General features: G+C 40.7%; 1 protein-coding gene across 2 annotated transcripts in view; it reads right to left on the reverse strand.

The window, feature by feature from the left end:
• Positions 1–25,499, reverse strand: part of RAPGEF4 (Rap guanine nucleotide exchange factor 4) — a 249,197-nt gene that overhangs the window by 190,365 nt on the left and 33,333 nt on the right. For both annotated transcript variants that reach the window (XM_036421380.2, XM_036421379.2), the window contains exons 2-4: positions 20,326–20,468; positions 17,112–17,200; positions 3,940–4,086 (exon numbers count right to left, since the gene is read on the reverse strand). In XM_036421380.2, the coding sequence (XP_036277273.1) occupies positions 3,940–4,086; positions 17,112–17,200; positions 20,326–20,468 (379 nt within the window). The remainder of the gene's footprint in view (positions 1–3,939; positions 4,087–17,111; positions 17,201–20,325; positions 20,469–25,499) is intronic.

Genomic DNA, 25,499 nt, shown 5'->3' on the forward strand with positions numbered 1-25,499 from the left:
GCCATTAAAGCACAGGTAAGCAGGTGGTAGACCACTAGCTCAAGGGCCTCTTGGTTGTATCTTTTATGGATTTGTTCGAGCGTGCCCCTCTATCTACTTCTCTGAGCACACTGGACTCATCTCCTCGTTCCATGTCCTGTATTTGGAATGGTCCCTATCAGGAAGCCCAAGCATGCTGCAAAGCTGAAAGCATCTTTATGCGGACACAGTATTGGACAGAAAGCCAGGAAGAAAACCAAAAAATTCCTCAGTTGTTGTTCTAACCATTGAAAACCTTCTTATATTATATGTGCTGAGAAGAAATTCATGAAATTGGACAACAAATCAGTCTTTTACTTATTCCAAATGCCAATAACAATCATAAATACCCACAATCTTGGATCAAATATTAATAAGTGGTTTAAAACTCCCAAGCCTGCACTTCACTACTTTGCCATTTAACCTCCTTCCTAAGGGTATACAATGTCACCAGTGCCAAAGAGTTTGAATTATAATTGCCTCAAGAACTAAAAGTGATATTCCAAGACTTTTGAACTAATTTTCTTCTGAGTGAACATAAACATAACTGTCTCTTCCCTTACTCTCTTCTTCCCTCCCCTTCCACCGTCCCTCCCTCTCCCTCTCTCTTTTGAGATGCTACTGAAAATGACATATTTTATACCCTGGTTAATATATTAATATTTTATTAAGTACTAATATCAAAGAGATGTGAAGAGGGAAGCATTATTGAACAACTCAATAAATTTCCTATGATTCACTTAAGCTAAGAAAATATGAGCTAACTTTACGATGGAACAACCCAGCACCCTCAGATCTGACCGCAAATTGGCAATTGAAACTTGGAGGAAAAAAGAAAGGAGTTTTCATTAGAAAAGGTGTAGGATACCAAGAAAAGCATGAAGCTGCTACCTCAGTTATATTTGGGGGAGTATTTATTTAATTTTGTGCATTTGTAGAAACTATTGAATAATTCTTCCAATCAGATTACGATTTTTTTTTTTTTTTAATAATCTGGGTGCTACCAATTTGACTTAGAACATAATAGACAATATAAACTAAGAGGTATTCGGGCTGAAATTGAATAGAAGCCAAAATCTCACATGAGTGTATGTCTACCAGTGCCCGGGAAATTGGCCTTTGGTCAGGAAAGGAGGCAGGATTCCCCAGTTCTGTGCTGCCATTCAAGTCCAAGTGTAAGATTTAAAATAGACTACTTGTTCAGCCTATTAAAGAGCTATTTTTAGGCTGTGCTACCTGTTAGTAGTAGGGACCACAATTTTCAGAGTTAGAAGAAGTCACAGGATTCCTGATTCTCGCGTTTGATAAAAGTAGGTGACATCAAGGACATAGACAAGGATACAGCTAAATATAAGGTTGCTGCCATATAATGGGTCGACCATGGCATTCCTCAGAAGTAAATAATTCAGACCCATGAGGCAGGTTATCTGATATTTACTATTCACACCCGATGGCCTAACACTGAGCTCCCTCCCTTGCTGACAGGAGAGGCAGTGTCCAGCTCACCTGTCTACTGCCTTCTTCCTGCCTTCTCCCAGTTTGGTGAGGCTTCTACCTGAATTCTGAAGCTATGTAATCCCTCCATTCATAATCTTTCCCTTTTGGTATTTGACTGACAGATTTGCTAACAGATATACATATATATATATATATATATATATATATATATATATATATATATATATATATTTTTTTTTTTTTTTACCAGTGTAATAAATAGCTGAATTACAAACTAGTCAATGCCATGAAGGAAAAAAAGAGAAAGGAAAAAGGAGCCCTGACTGATGTGGCTCAGCGGTAAGAGTGTTGGCCCACGCAGCGAAGGGTCATGAGTTTGATTCCAGGGCAAGGGCACATACCTGGGTTTCAGGTTCAATCCCAGGCTCTGCTCAGGATGAGTGCAGGAGGCAACCACTCAATGCACGTCTCTTACATAGATGTTTCTCTCTCTCTCTCTCTCTCTCTCTCTCTCTCTCTCTCTCTCTCTCTCTCTCTCCCTCCCTCCCTCCCTCCCTCCCTCTCTCTGTTTCTCTCTCCCCCTCCCTTCCACTCCTCTGAAAAGCAATGGAAAAATATATCTTTAGGTGAGGATTAAAAAAGAAAGAGAGAGAGAGACAAAGAGAGAGAGAGCCTGATTTGGGCAACTGTAAAGATGTTTATGGAACAACTGAGGAAATTTGAACTCTAGAGTGGGTGTGAGATGATATTAGGATATTGTTGCTTTTACAGGTGAAATAATGGTAAAGGTATGTAGCAGAATATTCTAATTTCTCAGATATACATGTTGAATCTTTAGGATGAAATGTCACAATGTCTGTCATTTACATTAGAGTGGCTCCAAAAACAAAAACAAAAAACAAATATGAACCAAATATGGCTGTATGTTAACATTTGTTGAACTAAGTACAGGTATACAGGTGTTGACTGTATTATTCTTTTTTATTTTCTGTTAGGTTTTAAAATGTTTTAACTATATATTTTCAATCTTCCCAGGTAGCAACTTCTCAGGAACTGCCTTCACAGCCTGAGGGCTCCTAATTACAGTAAGTTTTTAATATTTCTCCAAATCACCATCAGCAGTTTGAATCCATCATCACAGACAGAAAGCAGCTATAATGACACACATCACAGGTGGGACGCATTTTTTGTTCTTAAGCCGGTTTTCTGAATTTCCTTTTGGGAATGGACTTTTTCAGTTTACCTTTTAAAGCGAAAGATCCAAAACATGGCTTGTTTGCCTCAAGCTCGGTCCATTTTAATTGACAGAAAAACCTCTCCACACACACCTCATGCAAACCTACTTCAGCCTTGCCTTCCTAAAACTAGCTTTTGTCTCTGAACTTTACAGAGCGGTGGGAGCTCTTTAATATTTTCTAAGGGAAGCATTTCAAACAAGTAACCCCGCAATTTATTCACTACTGCCAAGAATAAAAGTAACAGGTTTCACCACCAAGGCCCTCCAAGGCTTTGCAGGACTTTTAAGGCAAAGCATCACTCATTCGCCGGCAGGCTTGCTCCCTGAATGCATCTGTCATTTGTTTGGCTCTGGAGGAAACGATTTGATTACACAAAATTCTTTTTAGATCAATTTTAAAATCTTAGCCACAAGTGGCGAAGCCTGCCAGCTCAATGGGTTAACACTTGGACACACTGAGCCCAGGACAAAGATAAGGAACAACCGCAGGTTCAAATCAGAAGCTTGAAGAACTGAAAAGGAATGAGCGTAAAAGATGCAAGGCTTAGCTGGGCCTTTCTAAGTGCTCTGCCTGCCATTGCTGTACGTGATGATTTATCCCCCGCACTTCTTAGAAATGAGTGCAATACCCTCAGGGGCACTGGTAAGCAGCAGTAAATGCTAACGCCACCAGGACCGGTTGCATCCATCCACCGCTGTGCCACCTAAGCATTTTGAAGTTGGCAACTCACCAGACATCTTTATGTCCCTCATTTCTCATATCTTATTATGGGGCACATCGGGTTTTTTTTTTTTAAGCATTTAGATGAAGCAGATGTTAACCCCATTCATCCCACTTTACCAGGGAACATGTCAATGATGATTTTTAAAATGCAAAAGGAAATGTCAAAGTATTTTGTTCCCTGCTTAAGGGCACATCTGTAGGAGAGGAGGGGAGAAATACACAAAACGCTCTATGGTCATTCAAGAAATAATTATAAGGTATGTCAAACTACAGAAAATTGAGCAAGCACTAAATTAAAAAGAAAGAAAGAAAGAAAGAAAAGATCCCTTGTGTCAAAATGGCTTTTTCACTCCCTTATTTCAAACACCAGTTTTGAAATTAAATTCCACCTGCCAGCTCAGAACAGAACACATTAAGGCCCGACTGTATGCCATTATCCACGTGGCAGCCCCCTTCCCCCCACCCCAACCACATTAATGGACAGAGAGGCCTTGGGGCTCACCTCCCAGAGTGCCTTGAAGTCCTTCTGCTCGATGCGGAGCAGCTCGCTGCTCTCCCTGGTGACGATGGTCGCATGGCGGGGAGTGTTGTCCAGAATGGACTCTCCAAAGGCTGTTCCAATCCCCAGCGTACAGATGGTCACTGCATCCTGAGAATCCCCAAAACTGGTCATTAGAAAATGAAACATTTACCGGATGGGTGAGTTGTCTTCTATTTGAATTGAAGTATAATTTGTATACAGTAAAACACTTGATTTAATGGCGCAGTTCAATAAGTTTTGACCCAAAGCAAGACATAGCAACATTTCTATCACCCAAGAAAGTCTCACCATGCTTCTTTCCTTCAAAACCCTCCTTTCAGAGGCGATGGGTTTATTCCTGTCACCATAAAGGAGTTTTGCTGGTGTTAGAAACACATGTGAAAGGGATCAGACAATATGCCCTCTTTGATGTCTGGCTTCTTTTGCTCAACATAATGTCTGTAAGATTCATTCAGGTTGTCGCATGGACCCATAGTTTATTTTCCCTTTTACTGATGTGTACTTCTCTATTGGCTAGAGATGCTACAATTAATTGGCTTATTCGTTTTCCACCTGGTGGATATTTACCTTGTTTCTAGTGTGGGGATGTTATCAATAAAGCTACTAGTAATAATCCCACACAAGTGTTTTTGTGGACAAGACTACCTTTGTAAATGACTACTATCTGCTTTAAGAAGGGAGGGGAAATCTTTTCAAAACAAACTAAAGTCTTAAATGAGAAGCAGTGACAATACTTAAGTAGGAAACTGGAAGAGGGATGCTGTTTTGTCGTCTGTCTTGAAAAGATGAGGAAACTGAGGATCGGAGTGGTTCATTCACACAGCCCTAGTTCACGCAGGTATAACGAGTAAAGCAGTCAGGTCCTAACCACTGCTCTCTGATGATAGATCCTAAGCTTTTTGTACCGTGCTGCCTCCTGCAGCCACAGCAGAGCAAAAACAGCATCTGATGAAGTGCAGGATGGCTAGTTTATGAGATGTTGTGAATTAATGATTTAAAGGTTTCTTAAGGTGTACCCCAAAAAAGTAATTTACTCTCTGCATGCAACATCAGTGATAATATTAGGATTTAATCCTAACTGGTTTTGAATAATACAAACAGCCGCTCAAAATCACCTGGACATTAATTTTGCCAGGCATTACCGACCAAGGGAGACACACAAGGGTAATCCTGAGTTAGAAGCACAGCTTTCCTTTCATGCATCTGATACACCATAATGGGCAAATGTTGTTAAGATCAGCTTAGTGACTCCATAATCACATTACTAAGGCAAATGCCCATAGAATCCAGTTCCTTGAACCATAGCAAATTGCTTCTGCACAGATATTACCATGTAAAATTGTGTTCAGGAAAATGAAATCAATAACATCTCAGAAAAGAATAAAAGATTAGGGGAGAAATTAAGAACAGCCTGCTAATAAATTTTCCAGAAAGTCAGTTGCAAACAAATTCAGCCAGAAACATATCCTGAGAACTGACATGTCAATAGTTAGCAATAGCATGGTACGTTGGAGTGATTTTCAAATTCTAATGAAAGCACAAGATGGATTATGATAAATCACAGACCTTCATGAATCCTAACGTGTCAGGTTCCTTTGAGAATGCCATTAGCTTACTTCATTTTTATCTTCTGAACCCTTCGTAAAGAATTCTGTTGCCTAATCTGTACGTCCCAGGGTTAAATTTTATTTAAAGACTTGACAGGGGTGGGTTATTATAATATTACTCCTGCCACTATCCACATAACAAATTTCTAAAGTCGTCCGCAAAATCTAATGCAAAAGTACAATAAAGGCCACCTGAAAGAAAATATTTACAGTGACACAGAGACTGAGAAAGGAAGCAGCACCTACTCAGGAAATATAAAATATTAACAACATTGCCCAGCTGGTTGAGAGCCGACCATTGAACCAGGAGCTCAGGGTTGATTTCCGGGTTACAGGTTGATTTTGGGGTTACAGCTCTAGGTTGCAGGCTCGATCCCTAGCAGGGGGTGTGCAGGAGGCAGCCAATCAATGTTTCTCTCTCATCATTAATCTTTCTATCTCTCTCTCCCTTCCTCTCTCTGAAATCAACAAAAACATACTTTTTAAAAATATATATTAACAATAGTAAAGAAATGTCCTATTTTGGGAAAAGATGGCAATTTATTTTAAGGTCTTTCAAATGTGAAATAAAGATTTAAAAACCTTGAATGTCTATAATATACAAAGGTGGATTTAGCAGATACTGCTGGAGTCCTGCCAGATGTCCCCACCCCTGTGCCTGTCCCCTCCCTCCCCCATCACTTAGCTTTCTGGGTGGTTGCCTTTCACACCTCTGCAAAGCTCCACCTGAGGGCAGAATGCTGGGCAGTTAATGCCTGGACAGTACACCCTCCCCCAAGAAGCATGAGACTAGGAAAGGGAAGTACCCGAGCTTTCTAACCCTACCTGGTTTCTTAGAAGGTCCCTGGGGAGTGAACTCAGTTGCCCACAGTGGAAATCCTCCTATCAACAATTTTATTTGACTTTCCTTCACTTATCTCACTTCCCTACTCCTTTATAATGCTCCCCAGGGTCATGTCAAAAAAAAAAAAAAAAAGACAAAAAAACCCACTTAGGACCCATCATTATCTCCAGCTCAGCATCTGGAGAAACCCAAAACAAAGTGCGGGTTAGCCAAACATGGCTGAGTCCCAAGTTACACTGAGGCCTCTGGGGAGGCACTGGTCGAACAGCATTGCCAAAGAGACTTGTGTAACAGGGACACAGAGACCAGCTCGTTGCTTACTGCTTTGCATCAGACACATTGTATGTGCAGTATCCCTTGGGTGACACATGGGACGACTTCACTGTATTAGTAAAGAGTAGTGGGTCTCAGGCCTTCTTCTACATAACTAGGGATGTGGGCTCTCAAAAAAATCGTACGTCACTGATAGATCACCTGGGTTCTTCTCCCGATCTGATCCAGCTCTCTCTTATTCACCAGTCCACGTGATCACTCCTTCCCCTACCCTCTACAACACTCAATTACCCGCTTAGCCTTATTAGCACTCACCCTACTGTACATCGATACCCATACAGATCTCCACGGGGGTGAGTATCCTACTATGTGCCATGCACTTGACTATGGTGCCTCATTTATTCCTCACAACAGTTAAGTGAGATGTATTTAAAATGCTTTGCACAGTACCTCATTTGTGGGATGGAAAGAGTCTTTCTTATAAGATTATTAGCAGGATTCAATAAAAATAAAATAATATATACACTGAGTTCTGTATGGTTCCTGGCATATGGTAGGCGCTCCATAAATAAAAGGAAGTATTATTTCTGACAGCCATATTTAAGCTATCAAAATTTCTAAAGAGCATATTATATGAGATGTCCCCAAAAATGTATACACACTTTGAATAATTATAAAGGAATTGTTTACTAAAATACATTTCATTTTCAAAACTGAGTCATCAGCTGTTGAAGTGTGTATACATTTTTTAGGGACACCCTGTATTTTTCTATTATTTAAGTAACAGAGAAGCTCTATATTCATTTCCTGTTAATCTTCCATTAACAGTGGCTTTTCAACGCTTAAATTCCAAGTTTCTCTGACGCCCAGTTTGGATGTCAAGTGGTTTGAATGATCTGCAAAACACTTCAGCTCTCTGGGGGAGCTTGTATTCAAAGAAACCCTTCTGATGAATCCTGCTGGAAATCAAAAAATCCTTTCGTTCTGCTACTAATCACCCCTTAATTTATCTGCTTTGTATGTCAGAATTATGGTATACTGAGATTTCATAAGGCAGCATTCTCATATGAGGCATTTTATTTGCTTGTTTCATTATAAAGCACAGCTATGGTATGAAAATGGGAATGGTGCTAAGAAAGCCAGTGATTATATGCCACTGATATCCAAGCTAATAAACATGTGCCTTGTAAATAATGTCTATAAACGTCTACTAAAATCCAGCTGACACAAGTTATAGACAGCCTGATGAAACTTAAAATAACAATCAATCAAATAAACACAAGAATCCTCAGTGATCAGTACATTAAGATTTTTTAATTGTCCTATAACTTCAAGGGATATCTGATCTTTTTATTATGTTTTTGTTTGTTTTGTTTTGTTTTGTTTTGTTTTTTTAAGATTCCACATCTTAGTGAGAGCACATGGTATTTGTCTTTCTCTGTCTGACATATTTTACTTAGCATAACACCTTCAAGGTCCATCCATGTTGTTCTGAATGGTAGGAGTCCTCACTGTTTATCGCTGAGTAGTATTCCCTTGTATATACATCACATCTCTGTACCCACTCATCTATAGATGGCACGTTGTTTTATGTTGTGGCTATGGTAAACAATGCTGCTATGAACCTGGGGGTGTAGATATCATTTCCATTTAGTGTTTTCATTGTTCCCAGAATTCAATTTGTTGGATCACACAGTAGTTCTATTCTTTTTTTTTTTTTTTTTTTTTTTAGGTATCCCTGTACTGTTCTCCACAGTGGCTGCAATCCCACCAACAGCTCACAAGGGCTCCCTGTTCCCCACATGCACACCAGTATGTCTTATCTTTTGGATGACAAGCACCCTATCAGGCATGAGATGCCTCTCATTGTGGCTTTAATTCGCATTTCCCTAGTGATGCCAGGCATCTTTTCATGAACCTGTTGGCCTTTCATATATCTTCTCAGGAGACATGTCTAGTCAGTCCTTTGACCATTTTATAATTGGCTTGTTTTTTTGTGAGTGAGCTGTATGAGTGCCTTATATTTTTTTATATTACCTCCTTATCAGATATGTGGTTTGTAAATATTTTTCCCACTCCATAGGTTGACTTTTTACTTTATTGATGGTTTCTTTTGCTGTGCACTTATGCATATTTACCTCATTCCCATATTATTCGAGAAGAGTTCACCTCACAGCACATTTATTATTTTGGATACATGATGTGTTAACATTGAGGAACAAATCGGTCCTTCAAGTGTGTAGACCTCAAAACACAAATTTTTACAAGGCAAATGTTTTTACAAATTTTATTTTAGGACTATAAGCAACTCTTGCCATTAAGTTTGGTAGTGTCTGTGTTTGTTTCATAGATTTGAGTTTAGTATTGAAATTTATTGAATGCTCCAAGTTATTTTAAAAAGTAAAAATTTAATGGAACCTAATCTCTGATTTTGTCAAGACATTAGAGAGCATTTGCCATCTAAAGGATTTATCGCCAAGCACAAAAGCAAAATAGTTCTAAGTCAAATGTGGATTTTCTAACAAGTAGGAAAGACAAGATCTGTTACTTCTCGAGCACTTCCCTGGAATCGGAGTGTTCGACACAGCATAGCAGGACCAGGCACGCTGGCTGCGGAAAGGTGCCCTCAGATGGACCAGCACTGGCCTTGTGATCATTGAACAAGGGAAGCCAATCCTTGTCAGCAGAGGGCCAGTCTGTGCTGCACTGTAGCTCAATCTTGCATCCACCCAAACAAAGAATTACATGGCAAAAACACGAATATTGTATGTGGACATATGGTGCAGGATGCTACATAAACCTGATCGGTTTTGAACAAATAATATGACCTGGGCATAGACAAGTAGCAAGAGATTATCAACTACCACTGTGGGCTTGGCACCATCCAAGTTTTATTGGCTCCATAAATGTGTTCAGAAAATGTTTCCTGGTAGTTATAATGTTCTCTGTCTAAAAATAATGGGGTGAAATGAGAGTGAATGGAAGAAACAGGCAGAAAGACAGAGAAAGACAGGCCCATCTAAAAGAGAAACCTGCCTGACCTTTACATTTTATAAACAAGACTAATGCTTAAAAACATCTTTGATGGAGAGATAGAGGGTAAATAAAAGCACATTTTACTTGGGGGGGGGGGGGGGGGACAGTAAAAGATCCTTCCCCAAAATCGGGCTAAACATGGCCAGAGGATTTCACAGAGACAGATGGGAGGAGGTATAAAATGATGGCCAAGGCCAAGTGCTGCTCAGGTTCTCTGATCCCAAGAAATGGCTGAACAACATTGTTAAATTTCTGGCCATTTCCAACACGGAGTCCATTTTATATGCTAGCACTTCCCTCTTGTGGTAAAATTACAGATTGCAGGCATAGCCAGCACCAGCATTTCCCACTCTGGGCAATTAATTTTTCTTTCTGGAAATGGAAGGGGGAAAAAAGCACCAGAACCCCTGCTCTATGCCAAGTTTTGTGCTACGTGCTTCATATACACTAACTCATTTAAGATAGAACTGCTATCCCCAATTTAAAGGTAATCTAACTTGCCTAAGGTCACAGTAATTAAGAGGCACAGGGAAGACTTCAAACGTCTGATATTAACCACTGTGTTTTGCACAGTAAATAAATTAGGTATTTAATTGCAATTCAAACGAGATCTGTTAAAGAGATATAGATGTTTTAATGAATTAATACATCAGCTCACTCTCTATTTTGCAGCATGAACCTGTATGCACCAAACAGCCATCCGAAATTCTATTTTGCTATGACTGGAAACATATTATAACTTCTTTGATGTGAAGATCAATTTAAAGCCTTGTGTGTATCCAGGACTTCAACATTTACCATGCCCAAAAGGCCCCTCACCTCTAAAATCTGCAAAGAGCAGGACCTTTTCTCTCTTTCTCTGAGAGAGAGAGAGAGAGAGAGAGAGAGAGAGAGAGAGAGAGAGAGAGAGAGAGAGAGTTAGTTGGATATTGTTGCTTGATATAGTGCAGTTTATAAGCCTATTTATTATTTTTAAGTTTATTGTTTATAATTTGTACCAATTTTCACTTTTCACCCTAAATATATTCACATATCAATGGGGGGGGGGGGGGAAGTATACCCATAGTATTCATCCTCGTGGAAATGTAAAATCTCAGACACCCAAACAGGCAGGTCCTTGAGAGCAAGAATTCCCTGTGGGCACTGGAAGGTGTACGTGACCTGGCTAAGCTTAGGTAAGAGACTGCGGACAGGGCCAAGTGTCTCTGGGAACTGGAAAGATTAACCCTTAATAGGATCTGTGCTGCCAAATGCAAGTTACCTGAGCCAGGTGGGGACACTTGGGGGTGGGGAATGTGTGTGAACAGGTCCTCTGCTGGGCACTCTAAGTCTCAGGGGGTAAGACAGAGACTGGCCAAGGCGGGAGCAGTGTGTGGGAAGTTGGGGGAGGCGTCTCTGACAATTACACAGGATCGGAGTGAGAGTGTTTCTGAGGTAGATTTTGTTTCATGAGTAGTGGAGTCAATATGATTTGAAGGAAGATATTTGCAAGGTAGTAATCTTTAAACTTCCATCAAAATTTCCCTGGCTCAGTTGGTTGGAGCGTTGTCCCATACACTGAAAGGTTGCAAGCTCAATCCCTGGATAGGCCATATACGGGAGGCAACCGATTGAAGTTTCTTTCTCATATCAATTTCTCTCTTTCCCTCACTCTCTCTAAAAATCAATAAAAACATATTCTCATGAGGATTTAAAAAATAAATTAATAAAATTTCATCAAAATCATAGCAGAATAGTCTATGTATAATTTCTCAAAATTCTTATTACAAACATGGTTTCTAGGCCATAACAAAAGAAAAAGAGCACATCGCACCTGCTCCTCAGGGTGGGCTTCCAAGAGGCAGGGCCCCCTGTCCCCCTCCTCATCAGGGGCTTTGGTGTTCCTAACACCAGGCCACACTGGAAGCCTGGGGCTGGGGTAGAAGATTCAGGCAAAGAGAAGAGCGGGAAGCAGCACAGAGTTGGCCGGACTGAGTGGCAGGAAGATGGCTCTAACTCAGCTCTGCAGGATTTCATACCACTGCGGGCCTGCTGGAGCAGAGGCGGACCCACAGGGGAGGCAGGCTCAGCCTGCCAGGTCTGCCTCCCGCTGGCAGGCTTGTGTTCCTAGACTGACTGGGTGGTGGCCCAAAACAGAACTGGGAGGTGAACCCGCTGGCTCTCCACAGCCCATCAGCTTTTTTCTCCATCCTCCCCTTCCAGGAAAGAGCCTCAAGTTTATATTATCAGTCACCAGGGCGTTTGTATTGTAATACTTCTTCCGAGTGGGGAACCGGTGGCTTTCTCTGTTAGAATCGTAGGCATCAGTAATTTAAGAGGGCAAAGAAGGGTCAACACCACACCCACCGCCCATGGTACTGAGGTGCTTGTGACAAGCTCCCTTTGTAGGCCCCTTATAGATGCGCCAGGCAAACGAAGCACATGCTAAGGGTAGCAACGCAGGGCCTGATTGGGTACAAAAATCATGGTGATTTTCAGCTCTTTGGGTCACACTAGCCATCTTGAGCAGACCACTCACTGGCCTGTGACTTGAGCAAAATCTAGCAGAGTTGAGACCTCCCAAAAGAGTGGCTCAGACAAAAGCATGCAAGTGAAATGCTTTGTAAATTATAAGAGTTACTTGCTTGGATGATATTATCAATAAGAAGTATGTAACCCTCAACCTAAGAGCCCAAAGAATTCAAAAAGAGCATGCCAATCCAACCATACAGAGAGCAAAAAGCTGTGTTTTCTTAACCCAGTGAGCAAAAACGGACAAGGGAATGATGGGAAGGGACAAAAAAGTAATATTGCATTGAAACAGATGGGAAGGTAATATGAATTTTCTGAGATAAATAAGATATTTATGTTCTATGAATTTTTGAAAGGTATATTTAGTCATGTTTTCCTATAACTATATAAAAGAAATAGAATGATTTGGTTCAGAAGAAAAAAAAATCCCATCAAATCAATATCACCTAATAAATATATAATATAAAACCAGTGTGCCAGAATCCTTCTTCATTATGTGTTCCTTATTTCAATGAATGGCATAGCCATCCACCTCTTTATTCATGGCAGGATCCTCCCTATCTCTCAACTCCCCATAAATCCTATCAACACCAATTCTAACATTTCACCTTTACCTTGTACATACCGTACCTCAATCTCCCTCCCTTATCATCCATACTTACCTACCCCACGCTCTAACCAGAAGCCTTATGAGGGAATGGAACATGCTCATTTCACCATGTATCTCCTAATCTGAAAGGCGGTGGAAGGAGGGCGCTCATCCCACGGGTTTCTGCAGAGTGTGAGAAGTGGGCCAGCCCCCATAGCATGCCTCCGATGGAGGAAGCCCCTGTGAGGTGCGCTTGAGGTGAGAAGGTGTGGAGCTCTGAGCTGGAAGCAGAAATGCAGGAGGGTGGCTGCAGGAGCTGTAGAGGAAAAGCTCCTTCTCCCCACATCCTGATTCCTTCTGGATGGCAACTGTACAGCCAAACTGGTCAAGAACTTGAGCTCTAGGATCACAAAGAATTGGCTCTGATACCTAATGGCTGTGTAACCTTGGGCAAGTCATTTAGCATCTTACAAGTAAAATGAAACTAATGATAGCACTAAACGGGAGCAGGCAGTGGAGTGAAATAATGCTTGCAAAGTGCTCTAAGCAAAGCTGCCTGTAGTGGGCGCTCCACTACCATTATCTATTCCTGCTCTCTTCTCACCGTTCTGGCTCAGCTAATACCCCAAAGAGGGGCTGAAACTCAGAGTTAAGTGTGAGAATTTATCACCACCATCTCCTTCCTCTGAGCTCTGTCTGACTCAGATAAGACAGACATGCAGGGCAGGTAGAGACTTGAGGAATGAAAATGAAGAGGTAAGCTAGCAAGACTCTCTGTCCTATCTCTTTCCTTAATTCTTAGACTCTTTTAACTTTTCTTCTCCTCTTCCTCCTTCGCATTTTTTTAACTGCCCATCCCCACCATTTAAAATGTGTGAACAGTAGAAATAACATAAAATTTGGAGTATGTCAGGTCTTAATTCAAATTTTAATTTGGTCCAGGAAAAAATTATACCTATGTTGCTGAACTCTATTTTCAAGCTCAGTTATAAAATAGGACATAAATGCCTAAAGATGAAGTCAGTAAATGTTCACTGAACCCCTAGCACAGCGTGACACAATGAAGGTGCTTAGCAATGTTGTTACTGGTCTCTAGGAATAGAAATTCCAGGTCTTTTTTTGCTTCTCCTCCCACGGTCCATCACCCAACCCCATTTTTCTCCCATTGGGGAATATGATGGTTAATTTTATATGCCAACTATAGAAACCAGTTCCTCAGACGGTCTAATTCTGTCACAAAAATAATTTCGATGTGATGGACATTTATCATCAGTAAGACTTGAAGTAAAGCAGATTGCCCTCCATAGTGTGGGTGAAAGCCTTAAGAGCAAACAGATTTCCCCGAGGTTTCCCAAAGAAGAAGTTATTCTGCTTCTGGACCGCAACACAGAAACTCTACCTGAGTTTCTAGCTTTTAGAGTTACGGCTACAGCATCACCTTTTACATGAATCTCCCGCCAGTCAGCTTACTCTACAAATGTGGAATTTCCCAGCCCCATAAGCCAATTCCTTAAAATAAATCTTCATATGTCTATTCCCTCTTGGTCTCACTTCTCTGGAGAACCCTAATATGATGTACTACTCTGACTTGGCCACGTCACTAGAGGGCAGAGACCCAGAACCCATGAAAAGGCCAGCTCTGGTAGAAATCACTTTTTTGTTTCTCCTTTTCAAGCAATTTGTCCTGGAATAGGGTACATCCGTCTTGCTCATTCTCCTTAGCTTCTTCCTCCCACGTGGCTGACACCACGTCCCGCCCCTCAGAGCTGATTAAAAGGCTGGGCCTTCTGTCTACCTCCAGCCGCTCTCCGGAGTGCTGGAGGACTAGAGGGCAATGTGTTCTATCATCCTTATGTCTTAGTGACTATACAAATCAATCCAGAAAGCCCGGGGGGTGACGTACTCTGGGAGGCAGGAAGCCAGCTTTGATACAAAGCTAATGATTCCAAACAACTGAAGAGATGGCCAAGCCCAGCTTAGGAAAGTTCTCAGGTTTGAGGTTAAAACCACAGCTAAGATCTAGAATTAAAAGTTTGTTAAAAATTGTTATTTTTTTTAAAGCCACAGCTAATAAAATGTTACTCAGCTATTCTTTGCTGGGACCACATGGTGAGAGATAATTGGTCCAGGGCAATAGTCCAAGAGCCCCTGGCCAAATACTATTTTAATACCATCAAAATCTCACACAGCTTTTAACATCTGCTGTGTCAACTCATCACTTCTGGTGATTAATCATCCCTTAGGTACATCTGCCTTGCCTTTTTTAAATTATTATTATTATTCTTTCCTCATCTCTCTTCCCTGTTTTCCTCTCCTTTTCACCCATATCCTCTTTAATTCTCATATTCTTTCCTTTTCCTCTCTTTCCTCGCCTTTCCCTTTTCAGCTTCTCCCCTATCTCCATCATTATGCATTCAGGACCACCTGGAGAAGCAAGGAGACTCATCCTCCCCCAGGCCTTGTCCCCTCCGTACAACCACACAGGTGAGCCGGGGTGAAGGTAAGCATCAGGAGCAGCTCTGAGCAAAAGGCCAGAGGGCGCCCACCAAAACAGCAGTCTGCTGGTAGAAGGTGGGCGCTTTGGCATACTTCTTCTGAGTCAATCAGTGCAGAGCAGTGGCTAAGAGTATATATCGTGATGCTGGACTGCTTGGGTTTTAATCTTAGTTCCCCTGATTTCTAGATACGTTACTTGGGGCAGGTTATTTAACTACTTAGGGCCTTCGTGTCCTCATCTATAACATGAAAACAGTAATATGACCTATCTCATAGCGTTACTGTGAGGATTAAAGTGGGGGGGAAAACAAAACCTGTTAGGTGCTTAGAACATGGCAGATATCCAAGAAATGCTAGCTAGCTCTTCTCAGCGTTACTGGGAAACTGAGGCAGCTTATAAGAATCAAAACCTACCTCTCACCTTGGCCCTCGCTAAAATCCAAGAGAAACCTGGCCCTGTGAGAGAGGGCAAGAGGGAAGTACCCTCAAGGCCGGGGGTTGGGGGTACAGGTTCCAGGCAATCTTTAATGGAACTTTCAATGCTTTGATGCATAGAAAAAGTATGCTATGGGTTAAACAGGACTTTGGCCCTGGCCTGAGACTATAACAATCTAACAATGGGTGTAACACAGGCACCTATATTCCAAACTCTAAATGTCCACCTTTTGGGCTTTTAGATAGGCATAACATGGGTGTCTGCAATAGGTATGTAAGTTACTATGAAATTTAAATCTCAGATTTAGTACGTCATGAACGTTTCTCACAGTTGAAGTGTGCTACATGTGAACAAGGCTCAGGCACGGTCTTACACATGGTACTCCGCGACAGGCTGTTTGTCCCTTTAATTGTTTCTTTGATTTTTCTTGATAGTTCGTTCTGATTTTACAATTAGCCAGTTCTCTTTCCTCTGTGTTTAACTTAAGTCCCAACTATATGGATAGAAAACTTGGACCATTTTCATACTGAAGCTTGACAATGGCTTCTGGGGGCCATTCTTTTGAGAGTTAATGTCTGTGGCTCCAAATGGGAAGGTTCTGTACATGTTGGCCACATGGGTCAACGATGGAGTAAGAGTCAGTGCAGATGTGAAAGGAGGCTCTGTGTCCAATTTTAAATACTCACAAATATTGTCACGTGGGGAGGGGAGAACATGAGTTTTATCTTTTAGGATGCCAAGCTCCTCAGAGGTGACTAAGGAAGATAAAGGAAGCCAGCGCTGTACACTAAGGGGAAATGTCATTACTGGCCCTCCTACATTTGAAAGATGAGGTAGAAAAATAGCGAGAAATTGTAAGAGGGCTGCATAGATCACATTTTCCCGAATTGCTGGAGCACCTAAAAGGCCACAGGGCGGTCACTTCTAGGACACAGAAAAGTCAGGACACCAGATAAAGAAAGGCTCTAAGGAGAAACCTAGTAAGACTTGCTTCTCCTTCCCTCTTTGCTCACATTTCACCTTACACAAAGGCAATTTATCACACTGCAAATGAATTGTTTGCATTTCCCAACAGACAGCAAGCTTCTGGAAGGCAGGTAAGGGCTCCTGAATTTCATGCTCCAACACCTGGCACCATACTCAAATCACAGAAAACATTCAATGTGTATGGTTCTTGAGTAATTTAATAAAGGAAATCAAACACTTGAACTTCAAACTAGAGGAAAGAGGAAAGAGGTTTGAAATGTAATTTTGATGGCATAGAAGACATAGGGATAATGTGTTATTTAAAAATAATAATAAGTCCTACTTTTAAAAGGGGAGGGGAATAAGGCATCTTACCTGGTGACTGCTGGTCTCAGATACTTTTACATCCAGAGACCCTGCCAGGACAGCATACCAGTTTGTGCCAATATCACCTTGACGAAATACTGAAAAAGAAACAGTAATGTAACTATGAGGGTTTTACCATATGACCTGATAGTTTCTTACTGATATTGCAAGTGAGACTTAAACTTAGCTGAGCTTATGACTCCTTCTCTGCTTGTTCCCACAAGAACGTGACATATTTTTCTTTTTCTCATCTATCAACAAAGCTATATCATATTTATTCAATATTCTATGAAATGGAATTCTATTTAAACATAAATCATGTTTATAGAGCAGTAATAAGGAATGATAAACCAAATACCATATGACTTTTTGAATTTAAGAAGAATGATGTTCTATGCAATTTATCTTAAAGACATTTTATTATATTATGATTCTTGGAAAATTATTATTATAGATAGAGCACATATTAACAAGGTTATTTGACTCAATAAAACCAGACCACTACCCCAATTTCTTAAGTCTATTTCTATTAAAAGCAAAGTGTTTTCTAGGACTGAATGTCTCCTTTGAAGCTAAACAATGAATGATTTAAAAAATTAAAATCTGCTTTAAAAGTTTTAATGAGTGTATTATCACTGTCTGTTTCCTTGTTTTTGTTTTTATTTTGTTTGTTTTTTGTTTAAATAAATTCACTGCTTTAGGCATTAGGAGTTAACTGCTCCTTGAAAATGACTCTCTCATCAGGAATTTCTAAACCTAATTTTGCTTTACTTTTGTACTCTCCGAGAGGAAACCTTCAGATTTTAGATAGAACCTTACTTCCCATATCATGTTAACACCAGTATGTGGGAAAGTCATTCTGAAATACTGGTTCAAAAATTCCATACAGTTCTAGCCAGTGTGGCTCAGTTGATTGGAGCACCATCCTTGCACCAGAAGGTTGCTGGTTTTTTATTCCCAGTCAGAGCACATACCTAGGTTTTGGGTTTGATCCTCGGTTGGGGTGTGTATGGGAGGCAGCTAATGGATGTCTCTCTCTCTCTCTCTCTCTCTCTCTCTCTCTCTCTCTCTCTCTCCCTCACTCCCTCTCCCTCTCCCTCTCCCTCTCCCTCTCCCTCTTCCTCTCCCTCTCTCTTTCTCCTTCCCTCCTTCCCTCCCTCTAAAATAAATAAGATAAAAATCAATAAAGTTCTTTTTTTTTTAATTTCATACAAACCCAACAATCCTTTTAAATATCCTACCTAAATAATCAGATGGAATGATCTGACATTTTAACATTCTTTTCATAGTTAAAGTCAGAGGTCTAATGACTCAATGAGAAATCACATGAGGACTCCGTAGGACAGCTGGATTCTGGCAAGGCCAGTGCTCCTGGCATAACAGCAAGGCCCTGGGAGCCATACTTAATGTGACAAGCTGCTCTAAACTCCCTGACTAAGGCATGCTGTGGAAAGGAGAGGAATGACAATGGCATCCCACCAAGTGCAATGATAAGCTTCAGATGGGGAATTGATGAGTTTATAGCTGGCCTCTCCAATAACTGCTATTCCTAGCTTTTGCAAGTGACTTGATTTAGAGTTAGAGCTTTAACTTATGGCTCCAAAAGACATTATCAGTTGCCAATCAAATTCACATTATATATCATATTAGATTCATTTTGAAAATGGCTTTAAGCCTGGCTGGTGGGGCTCAGTGGTTGAGCATTGACAGACCCATGAACCAAGAGCTTACAGTTCGATTCCTGGTCAAGGCATATGTCTGGGTTGCAGGCTTGATCCCCGATAGAGAGCATGCAGGAGGTAGCCAATCAATGATTCTCTCTCATCATTGATGTTTCTCTCTCCCCTTCTTCCTTCCTTTTTCTGAAATCAATTTTTAAAAACATATTGAAAATGGCTTTAAGAAACAGAAAATAGTTTCATTCCCAAGAGAATGAAATTTCTGATATCAATAGTAATAATATGTTTGAATGATTGTTTTAATAGAAGTGTGACTGTGGGGTGTGTGTGCGTGTGTGTGTGTGTGTGTGTGTGTGTGCATATGCACATGGGAAAACATCTTGAAGGATACACACAAAGTGTTAACAGTAATCTCTGGGTTTGGGAATTGCAGGTGATTTTTATTTTGTTAGTCTTCTACATTTTCCAGAATGATGTGACAGACTCTGTTGGTTTCCCATCCAGAACCATGCCCTCCCTTTCTTTTATCTAACTGAACATCATATATATATAAGAGTTATATATAAGTTTCCATCCTCCTTCAAGGGCCAAGTGCTCAGAACAAGAGTTTCTTTCCTAGCTCCAATGGGTAATAAGGAGATAGGTCTAATTCAATCATGGCGGTTCCATTATCTTTTAGGTGATTGGTTTAGATATGGGCTTGTGATACAATTCTAGCCAATACAGGAAGTCTTCTGTGGGACTTGTGAAAAAGAGTCACAAGAAATAGTCCTTTAGCAGGATGATTTGCATCAGCATGTAATGCTTCCAACAGCACCAGCTGTCTTAGATCCACTGGGACAAGTCTAAGGACAGAGGCCAACACCTGGGATATATAGCAAAACGCAACAAACAGAAAGTGGGAAAGACCTGGGACTTTAATAATGTCATTGAGCCAACCCTGAAGCCATCCTAGCTCAAGAATTCTGGTATGTGAGTAACTGATTTTTCCTATTACATAAGTAATTGATTATTCAAGCCAGTAGGATGGGAGTGCTTTGTTATAGCATCATAAAGAATCCAATAAATAGAAAAGCATTAATGTTTTAACAAGAAAATACTTTTATACAAATGCAGCTAACCATCGTTTTATTCTCCCTGCCCCTTATTCACATGTGAAATACAGTATCACTGAAGTTATTTCAAAACATTACTATTAGTTAAGTGACCTTTTTATCTTTATGTGAGATCCTACAGACAATCATATTTTGGGGTTAGAGAAATAATTATTTGAATTTCTAAGGATACAGATAAAATATTTTTCCAGCTCCATCTGGATGTGGGCTGACCTGGAAGAGCCATTTACATGCTGTGAACAAAGGAGTTAAGGAAATGCCTACATGAAACTGAATAAACAAAGTAGATGGAAATGTCAATCTAATACCTTTGGTTGAAGCTCAAATATTTGGCACATAAATACCCCATGTGCTATCTCTCCCTACAGAATAACCACAAATGAGCACAAACTGGACATAAAAGTATACTATTGGAGTTGAGTTTCTTACATGTTATTCCTTTTTCCAGATTCTCATAATAACCACATAAACAAATCTGATGAAGGAGATTTGGGTGAAATTTCTCAAAAGCTTTAACTTCTTTCAGCCGTGTGAAGATTATATCCACATCTTCACTGGATCGCTCCAACGGTCTATAAAGGGGAAACAGTGCACAAAAACCTGTGTTAGCAAGGATTTACTTAAGTCAATGTGCATTATTTTTGTTATATTAAAGTTTACCCAACTACCCTAATTACAATTTTTTCACTGCAAATGTTTAACCTATCCCCATCACAGGTATTTCCAAGTTTTCCTCAACTATTCACCTTAAATCATGTTTATTGCAGATGGTGTGGCATTGCAATTTATGATAAAATGTATATATATTTGCCCCGCTGGTGTATCTCATTGGTTGAGCATCAACCTATGAATCAGGAGGCTGTGGTTGGGAGGGGGGTGTGCATGCAGGAGGCAGCCAATCAATGATTCTCTTTCATCATTGATGTTTCTATCTCTCTCTCTCCATTCCTCTCTGAAATCACCAAAGGAAATGATTCTATCAACCAAGCCTATATAATATAGCCTCCATAAAAATCCCTGAACTACGGGGTTTGGAGAACTTCCAGCTCGCTGGACATGTGGAAATTTGGGGACAGTGGTGCACACAAAGAGAACAAGGAAGCTCCATGCCCTTCCTCAGACCTTGCTTTATGCACCTCTTCCATCTGGATTTTCCTGAATTATATTCTTTTATTAAAAAACTGGTAAATTTTTAAAATAAAATAAAAAGTAAACTGTTTTTCCTAAGCTTGTGAGCCACTGTAGCAAATTAATCAAACCCGAGAAGGACGTGGTGGAAACCTGTTTGATTTATGGCCTATTGGTCGGAAGCGCACGTGACAGCCTGGTCTTATGATTGGCATCTACAGAGTGAGAGCTGGGGGTACTTTTGTGGGACTGAGCCCTTTATCTGTGGGATCTAAGGCTACCTTCAGTTTGACAGAGTCAGAATTGACTTGAGTGAGTTAAATTGCAGGACACCTAGCTGGTGTTACAGAATTCCTCATGTGGTGTCTAAACATTGAAGCCATAGACACAATGAAAAGCAATGTTATCTGTCATTGCTTTTATTAGGTATTTCAGGGAGTAGGGAAAATTCTACTCAGCTATTAATATATTACCTATCCAACCTCTATAATATAACCCTGGGGATAATCCTTCTATTGCCCTTCTTCTCTTGTGAGTCCATAATTTCTGAATGCCACATAGATTCTTATCTCCATAGAGGTTATGCCTGGCACTTCTTTGCAGATCCCACAGTGCCCAGTAGAGGGCCAAGCATGTCTATTGATGTGATTTTTTTTACCGTGACCTCAAACTGAACTCATCTTCTCTCCCACATCTGCTACTGCCCCTGCACTCCTTATTTCCATGCATGAAGCAGACTCAACCTTCCTCATCACGTCCAGGTAATTCTACCTGCTCAGTGTCTCTCAAATCTGCCCCTTCCTCCTAGCCCTGCCATCACTGCCTCAGCTGCATGTGAATGAAGGGCATGTGAAGCCTGTATTGGGAAATGGAGCTGACCAGTATGGCAGTCCTTTCCAGGAGGCTAGAGAGCGGGGTTCCACTTAATAGTCAGCAGAAGTATTTTTAGCAGTAGTGACATGATTGGGTGTGCACTTTGGAAAGATCACCTTGACTGCAAGTAGAGGCAAGTGGGAGAAGGAAAGGCCAGCCACCAAGAGGCCAGTTAGGAAGCTCTCGCAGTGTATCAGAATGATGAGGTAGGTTTCTCTAATTATAACTCACTCCTTTCCACTCCCCTTCCACAGCTGGTCCCCTAAGTAAACGCAAGTAAAAGCTCTGTCAGAGAAGTTATTTTCCTTAGCCTGACATTTGATACACTTTTTAAAATCACTTTTTAAAAACTTCACTTTTAAACATGTTCAGACAATTTAAAAAGAAAAAAAGAATCATTTACAAAAGAAGATACTGGTAGGCAGGACTCAAAGGTGACCAGCAATGCCCACCCCCTTGTATATTCCCCTAGAACATGGACAGAAGCTATGATTTGCTTTTAGTCAGAAGAACATGGAAAAAGTAGAGCTATATCACTCCCGTGGTTATGTTAGGTATATGACAAAGGTAAAGAGACTTCATAGGTGTAATTAAGACTCCTTGTACAGCACGGGAAATATAGTAAATGAGAGGCCCGGCACACGGAATTCATGCGTGGGTATAGCCCTTAGGCCTGGCCTGTGATCAGGAGCCTCTTCCCAGCTGCCCGCAGCCAGCCCCAGTTCCCTGTTCACCACCCGGTGATCAGTGCCTAACGGCCCGGGGAGGGGGCCTACAGGTCAGCTGTTCCTGCCCACTGGCTGGCCCTGCCGCCGCAGTGGTTGGCCATTAGGTGATCTGAGCCTGCCAGCCAGGTAAAGAGACCAAGAGGTAGTCAAAGTGTCTCACAGTGACAAGTCCTGTGTTCTGCTGTTAGGGTCAATTTGCACATTACCTTTTTATTATATAGGATAATACTGTAATAACTATGTCTGGTGACAGATGGGTACTGGAAATATTAAGGGGAACACGTTGTAAAGTAAATAATTATCTAACTACTATGCTGCACACTTGAAATTAATACGGAAATAATTCTGAATATAAACTGTAATTGAAAAAATATAAAAATTGTTTTAATTGTATAAGATCCCAAATCAGTTGACCTTAGTGAATCAAAGGGAAACTTTTTTCTTGGTAAGCCTGACCTAATCCAGTGAGTCCTTTAAAAGGGAATGGAAGAAGTGGGAGGTTCCTTTGCTGGTCTTGAAGAAGGAAGCTGCCATGTTGTAAGGAGGCCACAGAGCAAGAATGTGTGAGGTCCCTGGCTGGCAGCCAGCAAGAAAACAGGGCCCTCAGTGCGGGGACCTGACGCGGCAGGGGCCAGACATGGCGGGGGTCTCCCTTTTCCGTGTCCAACACGGAAAGAGAGATGAATGAACCAGTTCTAAGTGGAGGCGGCCAGGGATTGAGAAATATTAGAAATAAAGAGAGAAGACACAGAGATAGATTTTAAGCTGGGAGTTGGGTGGGCTGCCATCCTGCCTGCTGGAGAGGCAGGAAGAAGACGACAACTCCTCCCAGTGCATTTATTTTATACCCCAATACCAGGAAGTTATCACTTCTTAAGTAGGCCCTAGCATGCCTGGTCCTGCCCCTGCCAACACCTGGGCTGATATGAAGGCCAAGCTGACAACACGTCCGCCATCTTGGGAAAACATGTTCCCAGGGTGTGGCTCTGCCTACGCCTTGAGTTCAACTGGCAATAATTAAAGAAAATTGCCCATGTGTCTTCCCAGGCGACCCTCCACATCTCAGGTCTAAAACTTCAAGAAACTGAATTCTACCACCAATCATGTGAGCTTGGAAAAGGACTCCAAGCCCCAGAAAGGAACACCAAGTCAATGCCTTAATTTCAGTCCTTTAGACTCTGAGCAGAAGACTCAGACTGGCCATGCTCAGGCACCTGCCCATGGGAAGGATAAGTGTATGCTGCTCTGGGCCACTCAGGTTGTGGTCATATGTTACGCAGCAATAGGAAACTAATACAGACATGAAGTTATTTTCTCATACTGACTCACTCATTTGTGTGTTCACTGTCCTCCTGGAACTTTTCCTCACAACATTCTCTCCCATCTCTGAAATCCAACTGATAGCATTTTTTGGCATCAATTTCATTATGTGATAGCATTTTTTTGGCATCAATTTTATTATTATTTCACATTTCATGCATGCCAATATAAGGTGTCCCAAAAGATGTGTACACACACTTTGAATAATTATAAAGGCGGTGTTTAAAATACACTTCATTTTCTCAAATTTGAGATATCAGCTGTTAAAGTGTACGTACATTTTTGGGGGACACCCTGTATTGTTTTCTGGGAGATACTCTTATTCATCTATTCTATTCATTAATTCAGTAAATACTATTGGGTTTTATTTTTTAGCCACCACTGTTTTCCTGCTTTTAGTTTTTTTCCTCAGGGCTCTTTAGCTCTTTCACTCAGCTGACGGAGGAGGGGGTGGCCCTTCCCACAGCAAAGTGCTTGCAAATATTGATCATCATATACCTAAACAGCAGGTCTTCTAAGGGGAGATATTTCTGTTGATTTTATGGTTATTGTATATTTTCCCCATGCTTACATGTTATTTTGTGTTCTGTTATTACTGAATGTTAATTCCTGTAGAAGCTCTGAGGGTCCTCATGGGACAATAGATGCCAACACCCAACAATCAGACCTATGAGGGTGCAGGAAGTAGGCAAAAAGGAAAGGGAAAGTGGGAATCGGACTGTTCTCTGTCCAGATGCCTCTCCATGATCATGAACTAGGCCAAGAAGTGGACAACAAGAACAGACTTAACAGCACTGTCTTCCTGAGGAATGTATATAATGCTCAATTTCCTCAACTACTTCCCTTGTCATTTTTAAACTTTAATTTCAATTGTAGCTGACAGATAACATTAATTTAGTTAAGAATATATTTTATAAATTTCAGTATGTCTTTTGAAGATCAGTAAATTAATTTCAGACTATTGGGTGTCATGTTAACTATATTTACATTAAAATGACTTCACAGTTTGTTCATTTTCTTTCTTCTTTTTTTTTTTTAATTTGAGAAAGAGATAGGAGAGAAAGAGAGATTTGATTTATTTATGTATTTATTGGTTGATTCTTGTATGTGCCCTGACCAGCGATAGAACCCGCAAGTTTGTTCATTTTGTTTTAGCAGTAACTTAGTATAATAAAGAGCGGGTCCCTTCCCCTAATGAACAGTTGAATCTGGGATAATACATGTGAACTCTATAAATTATAAAAGGCTAGAAAAATTATTACTAGTACCATCATCTTCATCATCATCATCATCATCATCATTAGCCACAAAGAAATTTTAAAATAAGTATCTAATAAAAGCAATGACTAAAGTTCTTCTAAACATACTAGAATTCTCATGTGCCTTTTAAAGGCTTTATAGATAGGTGTGGATGGATGTTTTTCTCTATTATAACAACAGTAAGATCTCAAACTCTATGTATTTGACAATCTTGGCCTTTTTGTAACACTATTACGTTTTCAAAGGGCTTTGAAATTTTTGATCAACCTGTTAAATGAAGAATGTTTTATGAAC

Source organism: Pipistrellus kuhlii, unplaced genomic scaffold, assembly GCF_014108245.1.
Source record: "Pipistrellus kuhlii isolate mPipKuh1 unplaced genomic scaffold, mPipKuh1.p scaffold_m20_p_7, whole genome shotgun sequence".
In the NCBI taxonomy this organism is placed as follows: Eukaryota; Metazoa; Chordata; class Mammalia; order Chiroptera; family Vespertilionidae; genus Pipistrellus; species Pipistrellus kuhlii.